The following is an 8,340-nucleotide window of genomic DNA, read 5'->3' as shown; positions in this document are numbered from 1 at the left end:
CTAGTTCTGCAAACTGTGTCCAGAGATTGTGTAATATTTATCTGCCACTCTGATGATTTCTGTGGGAACAAATTGTTCTGTATGCCTGTCGGCCAGCAGAGGGCGCTGCCTTGTTTACTACTTCCTTCTGTTCAGAAGAGCGCTGATAAGGAGTCTTTATTTCACTTTTTAAGCGCATAAATCTTTAAAAACCTTTAAAGATTTTGACTCAAATGGCGGGAGGTGATGCGTCTGTCGGTGGTATTGAAGGTTTAAGGCTGTCAGTGCACACACACGCGCGCGCACACACACACACACACACCGCTGCATCTCCACATCACGCTCGCGCGGACCAATGAGCGGCGGCGCTGCGCCTCCGCTGCGCTATAAATCCAAGGTGGAAGCGCGCAGAGCAGCAGGAATGAACAACAATAGCCAGCTGCAGAGCGAGCTCGCCTTCACACACTCTGTTCATCTCTTCATATTCTTCTACACTTAACAGCAGGTAAGCTGCTTCCAGCTCGCGCCGCCAGCCGCAGCCTGCTGCTCTGTGTGGAGGAGCTGCTGATGGGCATCGTTGTTCATTGTCTTGTATTTTAGTTTTTTTACTGTCCACATTTCCTTCAGGCTTGTTTTGATGAGGGTTACAGGTGGTTAAGGCGTTCTCTGACTTTGTTTGTGCTCCTTTATGTTGTTGTTGTTGCATAACTCCTCCATGATGGAGGTTTCTTCCAGTTTGCCTGTTAGTTTGAGTCCCAGTGCCATCCTCTCATGTCCTCGTGTTCTCCTGGCTGTAGGTGACAGGTCAGGGAAATGGCCACCTCAGTCAGTTCTAAGCTGAACAAAGCTCTGAAGCAGCAGTACATGAGTCTTCCCCAGGGAGACCGGGTCCAGGTCATGTACATTTGGATCGATGGGTCCGGGGAAGGCGTGCGATGCAAGACCCGGACATTGGATAGCGAGCCCAAAACAGTCGACGGTGAGATCTTCAGGCGTTTACCGCTTAAAGTGCTGTTGTGGCGTTCCGAGGCGCCTTGTTTGATTTCAGCCACTTGCATCTTTCAGAGCTCCCCGAGTGGAATTTCGACGGCTCCAGTACGAACCAGTCCGAGGGCTCCAACAGCGACATGTTCCTGATCCCGGTGGCCATGTTCAGGGACCCCTTCAGGAAGGACCCCAACAAGCTGGTGCTCTGCGAGGTGCTCAAGTATGACCGAAGTCCGGCAGGTGAGCAGGAGCACAGCGCGCCGCCGCCGTGGCGTGGCATCGTGGTTTAAGTTTCGCCTCATCTCTTGGTTGCTGTTCCGCCAGAGACCAACCGACGCCACACCTGCAAGCGGGTGATGAGCATGGTGCAGAACAGCCACCCCTGGTTTGGCATGGAGCAGGAGTACACCCTGCTGGGCGTAGATGGACACCCCTACGGCTGGCCCTCCAAAGGGTTCCCGGGGCCACAAGGTGCACTTCCAGCTTCACCCACTGGTTACTGCAGTGTGGCAGCTCAGCGTTTTAATCTGGCCTTCTGTCCGTCCAGGGCCGTACTACTGCGGAGTGGGGGCAGATAAAGCGTACGGGCGAGACGTGGTGGAGGCGCACTACAGAGCCTGCCTGTACGCCGGGGTCCGGATCTGTGGGACCAACGCCGAAGTCATGCCAGCACAGGTACATTCCCAGGACTCCAGCAACAGCTCACTTAAACACAAAACTGAGACTTTCTAAGGCAAAAAACAAACACAAACAGAATTGTTTGGAAATTATTGCTGTCTATTTCATAATTTTTGTGGCTTTTTTTCATTACAGTATACATAATGTTTGTGAAATGTACCTGTCCAGGACTTAGCTGGCTGAATAGAGATGAATGAAACGAGCCCAGCTGTTCCAGCAGAACTCTCACTGTGGCTGCTCTGGTCTGTGTCCAGTGGGAGTTTCAGATCGGACCTTGTGAAGGAATCAACATGGGGGACCATCTGTGGATCGCTCGCTTCATCCTTCACAGGGTCTGCGAAGACTTCGGTGTTATCGTTTCCTTCGACCCCAAGCCAATCTCAGGGAACTGGAATGGCGCTGGCTGCCATACCAACTTCAGCACAAAGGAGATGCGGGAGGACGGAGGCGTCAAGTGAGGATGAGTTCCACAGGTTCAGCCGTGGAAGGAAAGAAAACAGGAGATTATGATGTTCTGACCTGACGTTTGTCTTTGCAGGGTCATCGAGGACGCCATCGAAAGGCTGGGCAAGCGACACAAGTACCACATCCGGGCCTACGACCCCAAGGGGGGGCTGGACAACGCCAGGCGCCTCACCGGGCATCACGAAACCTCGAGCATCGACCTGTTCTCGGCCGGCGTGGCCAACCGCGGGGCCAGCATTCGCATCCCCCGCACGGTGGTTCAAGACGACAAGGGCTACTTCGAGGACCGCCGTCCGTCCGCCAACTGCGACCCCTACATCGTCACGGAGGCTCTGGTTCGCACCTGTCTGCTGAAGGAAGAGGGTGACGAGCCCACAGATTACAGCCGATGAGCGGTCCGAGGCGCCGTTAGCAGTACTGTACTCGCCGTGGCGTCCGCTTTTCAAGACGCCACACCTTCACCTTTACCCCTTCACTCCTTTTCTACTCAAAAATCGAAAGCAATGATTCAGCGTCCAGTCCTCCACGGCGCCTGACTCAACCACTGCCTTTTTTTTGTCTTAGTGTCACTAGCTGATGATTTGTATAAATTAATACAGACGTTTTAAATTTTTGTGAATGGAAATCCTCTGAAATGAAATGGCATTGTTTTCACTGCAGCTCTTTTTACTCTTGTCCAAAGGATCTCCGAAGGCGATCGAATGTAGTCTGTGCCTCTGCCACAATTCCTGTTCGATCATGTTGTGATTCAGTAAAATCACTATGGAAGCTACTTTTCTATTGATCTGTTTTTGTTTTTTAAAATGATGCATGTGTTTTATGTCTCTTTTTCAAATTGTAATAATCAAACTTTAATAAACTTCTAACATTTTTACATCGTTGTCCATCCTGTGTTTAGTCCATGTATTTATGTTCTAACAAGGCTTTTAGCAGATATCCAAAAACTACTGACAGACACTGATCAGACAGTCGAGACTATAAACAAGCTGAATGCGTCCTAGTATTAGACGGCGGCTGGCTGCACGAGAGCGACTGAGGACCATTTAAAAACTTTGGGATGTGCTTTTGGTGCAGGTCAAGCTAAAAATAGATTGTGTAACTGTATGGTATGTTGTTTTGACACAAGTCTTGAAAATGTGTGTGTTGGCTCGTCCAGAAGTAACGGGACGCAGTTTGCACTGATTCACGTAAATCTATTTTCGCTGCAAATACCTGACTTGTTTAAACTAGCGACAGTTTAGCTGAGGCTACTCAACGACAGGGAGCCTCTGTAATGATGATAATAGAGAGCGGCAGCATTATTTCACTGAAGACGGCTTCACCGTCAAGCCTGTGGTTTCACATGATTCCCCAAATGTATTATGAGCCTCTCTTCAAACACTCCCTGCAACAAACTTGATTTGAAACAGGTTGTCAGCTATAAACACAAACACACACAAACACACACACCAGAGGATGAGTCAGTCACTGTTTTCTCCTTGTGCTGCAGAGGAGTTCCAGCTTTCTGAACTGAACAGCTTGTTAAATTTAACTTCAGTGCTGCCTCTGATATGTATGTGTCGCTCACTAGGCTGATAAGTTGATTATCAGCGCAAACATGCTTGTTTCTGTTGTTCAGGATGCTGCTGGTCTGCTCTGAGGAAAACTGATTGATATTAATTGCTTGTGGGGAAATTGTCGTGAACTCATCATGGTGTGGATGAGGGAAAAAACCTAATAGAACAGATCACCAGTAATTAGATGTAATCTGAGTCAGATTTAACCAAAGTGCATCATCCAGGCAGTTTAACGTCATGATGGCAAATTTGCGTGACACATTTCCAGATGTCTCAATAATCATGCAAATACAACACTCATAAACCACAGACTGTCTTAGTAATTAAAATGTGCTTACTCTCAGTGGAATCTTACACAGATGCAAGATGAGTTTCAGAGGATTTTCCCATAAAGAGACAATTAAAATACTTTAAACTAAACTGTGTGTAATATAGATATAACATATGAAATGTTTCCTTTATTTTATAGCTTAACTAAGACCCTTCACGGTTATTTAATTAATTATGTCTGAATTCTGCTTAAAGCTGAAAATACCTTTAATTCTGCTCCAAACTTAACAATGCATAAACTATCTCCTGGACAAATATCTACTGTACAATCAAAGAATGAGAAATGCAAGAAAAAAAAAAAAAAAAAAAATATATATATATATATATATATATATATATATATATATATATATATATATATATATATATATATATATATATATATATATATATTGAATTATAATTTGTGACAAGTTGTGTAAACTTACAAAACAGTTTACATCCTGAAAATAATTCTGATAAAGAAATTTCAACCATTTCAACATGTAGCCAATGAATAAGACTAATTCAATTTCAAACAACAAAACTGATGCAACAACTCCAAAATGTAAAGAAAAAAAAGAATCTGTTAAAAAAAAAAAAAAAAAACCTCTAAATACATGCACAAAGTGAAAACTGCATTGATATTTTAAATTTTAAAGTTAAATATGAAAAATAAGAGGATTTAGAAAGCATGAAAGAAAATAAGGGACATTATCTTCAATAAAAGAGGCTCGAGGATGGAGCCTTGAGGAACCCCACAAGTGATTGTGCAGATTACTCTGACTGGAGCTACGAAATCACTTTAGATAACTTTAGAACCTAAGTTATCTAGAGTTATTGACAGGAGCTGAAGGCAGAGCTGGTTTGTGAGTGAAGAATGTATGTTTTCCTCAATGTGACGGTTTCTGAAGAAATGTACTTTCGCTGCGGTCAGGCTTTGAATGAAACGAAGCAATGATCAGATAAGACAACATCCCTCAACTCAACCTCGGTAATAGTCAGAATTTTCCTGGATGTTTAGAAGTTCCTTAACACTGTTTTCTCTTTGATTGTCATGATGAATATGAAAAAATATCAGGAATTAAAACAGCAGATTCATAATCAATACATACAGCCGACAGTGGTTGACAGGGGCAGAAAAGAAATTCAATAAAACGAAATGAAGCATAAACAGAAAAGAAAAACAAGTGCAAAGCACTGTTTGTCAAAAACATATTTCCCCTTTATTCACGACTGTGAGAATAAAGTCAGCTTGTTTTCATATCACATGTAAGACATGAAGATGGAAAATCAACACCGAGCAGAAAATTGTGCTTAACGGTTCGATTCGATTTCAATTTGTCGTTCTTAAATTTATACTGTGCCAAATACAATATGGTTTTATACTGACACTTTTACAGAGGCATAAAGAACAGTTCCACACGAGCAAGCATAGACAGTAGTACAGACAAATAAAAACCTCATTTGGATTTGTATGTACACTGAAAACCTGTAGAAGTATGAATTTACATTATCCCCACACGTGTCTGTAAGTTATACACAAGGTGATGTACAATAAATCTAAATATAACTGACATATTAGATTCATACACTATGATACCAATGACTTCTTCCTCTTAATAAGTAACCTTGCAACTGATTATGGAGCTTTTTTGACTTTTATTTTTGGGTTTTCCTGGTAGTTGCTTTTCAGGTGATTTGTAATGTGTGTAACTTGACCATGTGGGAGCATTTAAACCATTTAATTTAATGAATGGTGGGCTGATGTTATCCAGATATCCAACATCATGTGATATAGAAGGTTGTATCTTGATTTTCAAGTTATTTCCTCAAATCTCTGTAAAACCAGTGAATAGTACAGAAAATGGAGAGATGTGGACTCGACCTGTTCAGCTTTCTTAGAAACAAATGTTTTCTTTTTTAACAGTTTCTTCAACACAATGCAAATCAGTACAACTAAACTACACTTCCATAGCGCCGAGTACAAAACAGACATCTCAAGACATGTTTAGAGAGAAAAAAAAATTCCACACGAGGAACCAGATGGGAAGAAAAACTCCCTTTAACAGAGAGAAACCTGCAGAACCAGACTCAGAGGAGACTTTCTGCAGAACCAGACCCAGAGGAGACTTCCTGCAGAACCACTTTGTGACCTTCTCCACTGTGAGGCTGGAAGCTGCCTGGTCCAGATCTAGGACCTGACCACAGCCAGATTTCTTTACAGCAGCAAGGAAAAGCTGTCAGGCATTTGGCAGATTTGGACGCAGCAAAGACACCAAGATTTACCAGTAATACCAGTTTTTACCCGTAATGCCAAAAAGAATTCCTACAACAAAGACATAAACAGTTTACCTTTTCTTGTTGTGCATAACTAAATAATTAAGGTGTGTTACAGGGATCACAAATGGATCATTTTGTTCAGCTGGTAGCTACACTTAAGATCTGGTAAACAGCAGGACAATAGAGCGACAGTAAAGTCCAGTAAGAACACAGAGATAATTTTCATTGTTCGTCTGACGCTCCACCTCAGCTTGTTCGACAGCTGTTCTGCTTTTGGTTTCTACAGTCCTTGACTTAATAACAAGAAACATCCCGTGTCTGGCTTTCAGATAAGGTCAGTTTCTCTCATATGCGTGTGTTGGTGGACTTCACTGTCACACTGTAAGCAGGTGATTGAGCAATAGTCGGATATGTATTAAAATACTCTCCAAAACAGAAATAAAGTCATTCTGCCCTCCTTCATGGCCTGCTTTTTGTTATGCTTTATAAAAGCCTCATAAATAGAAAGTGGGCCACATAACACATCTGTTATTTGTAGAATAAAACAGGAAGAGCTACCAAGATGCTATTTCACCGGAATAATAAGATCTACGGCAAGACGAGGGAGCCGGAAGTGCAAAAATGTGACCTTGTCTCTCCAGGGTTTGAGTCTTATTCCTGCAGGACTGCATGAGGTTTGCACTCAGCTTGACTCCAAATTGCTTTGCTGTGTTTTTCTTAAAATATGTTCTCCATTCAAACTGTAGGAGAGCCTCCTGCGCCCACAGAGAAGCATCTCTCAGCAGATGCAGTAGATATCGTCTTTATTCTGTCAACTTTTTCAGTGCGACCAAGACGCTGAAAAGTTTCGGACACAGATGGAAAAAGCACATGCTGAACCCGCGGGCTGCGGAAATCCAGTTTGATTTTCAAAGCGTATTTGCGTTTTCAAAACTACGTTTCCTGTTTGTTCTCCTGTCAAGTCGTGTTAGAAGTCACTCATCGGTCTGCACAGTGTCTGAGGTGAGTTTCTCTCAGCCATATGCATCTAAAAATTGATGAGATGAAATAACCCGCACAGATAAATGGGGAGAGATCTCTTGGAAAAAAAAAAAAGAAAAAGAAAATTATAACGCCTTGAGCCGTGTTTCCATGGCAGCCCATGCGGTCTGTGCTCCGGCAATTTGGCATGTGTGGAAGGCGGAGGCGGGGGTGGGGCTCCACTCCGGGCTGTTACATAAGACCGAGCAGGTCAAGAGTGTAGCGCACAGAACAAAGCACATTGTTGACAAACCGCCGCCGCTGTCTTTTCGCGAAAACGTCCGTATCGTATAGCCAGGCTCGCTATATATACTGGCTCTCTCCGGCCTTTTCATTGCACAGCGCAGGCTTTTCATTCACAGCCAGTAAATGCGGACTTAATCAGATAGCTGGAGTCCCGGCAGCAAATGAAGCGCCATCCTCAGCTGCGTTAGGGCTAATCTCATCACATGAGTGCACTCGCTGCTGGTTTTGAGGCCCTTTACGGCCGTCCATCGCTGCTATCACTGCTGATAACAAACCGCCTGTGACTGATCACTGCCCCCCCAGTCCCCCCCCCCCCCCCCCCCCCCCCCAAGCCGGGCTTTCTTCCCCCTGTGGCGCTGGTTTTGGCGACACGCAGTGAAAACTGTCACCCAGTGATCGGAAACTCGCGCAGCTGTGAAAGCAGACCCCGCGCCGGGAGACAGAGCGGTCAGAAAGCCCCAGACGCACATCGGACCACCGGCGACTGCGTTCAGCACAAACAACCTGCACGATGAGAACCGTCCTGATTAACTCTGACTCGAAGCCAAAGTTCCTATCTGCACTGAGCGTGGACTTGCCGGGTAATTGGACACAACACGTTTACTCCTCCCAAATGCGGCACAGAACAGTCAGTGATGGCGGGACAAGGAGAGTCTTTGTGTGAAGTCCAGCTGCACGTGCGCCACAGCTGACACACTGATAAGAAACATGAGAGAGCCGAAAACTGACTGACATGCCTGAGAATAGGGTCACTGCAAAAATATCAAAAAGTAGCATACCCTTCACTGCTAGATAAAAATGAGCAGCGACAGCGTCA

The 8,340-nt window shown here is 44.4% G+C and overlaps 1 protein-coding gene across 1 annotated transcript; it reads left to right on the top strand.

Annotated features, from left to right (window-relative positions):
* Positions 1–337: 337 nt before the first annotated feature.
* On the top strand, positions 338–2,987 carry LOC115381786 (glutamine synthetase-like). Its single transcript, XM_030083390.1, has 7 exons — positions 338–484; positions 777–958; positions 1,045–1,206; positions 1,291–1,437; positions 1,514–1,641; positions 1,899–2,098; positions 2,183–2,987. Exons 2-7 carry the CDS (start codon positions 793–795, stop codon positions 2,499–2,501), a joined length of 1,122 nt encoding a protein of 373 aa, XP_029939250.1. The 5' UTR covers positions 338–484; positions 777–792; the 3' UTR covers positions 2,502–2,987.
* Positions 2,988–8,340: the final 5,353 nt, after the last annotated feature.

Source organism: Salarias fasciatus, chromosome 23, assembly GCF_902148845.1.
Source record: "Salarias fasciatus chromosome 23, fSalaFa1.1, whole genome shotgun sequence".
NCBI classification, from domain to species: domain Eukaryota; kingdom Metazoa; phylum Chordata; class Actinopteri; order Blenniiformes; family Blenniidae; genus Salarias; species Salarias fasciatus.
The sequence above is the reverse complement of the archived record's forward strand: the minus strand, read 5'-3'. Positions and strand labels throughout refer to the sequence as shown.

Coding starts and splice junctions, on each gene's coding strand:
- LOC115381786 (XM_030083390.1), top strand. CDS start 793: ATGGCCACCTCAGTCAGTTCTAAGCTGAACAAAGCTCTGAAGCAGCAG. Junction 959..1,044: donor CGAGCCCAAAACAGTCGACG/GTGAGATCTTCA, acceptor TGCATCTTTCAG/AGCTCCCCGAGTGGAATTTC. Junction 1,207..1,290: donor GTATGACCGAAGTCCGGCAG/GTGAGCAGGAGC, acceptor CTGTTCCGCCAG/AGACCAACCGACGCCACACC.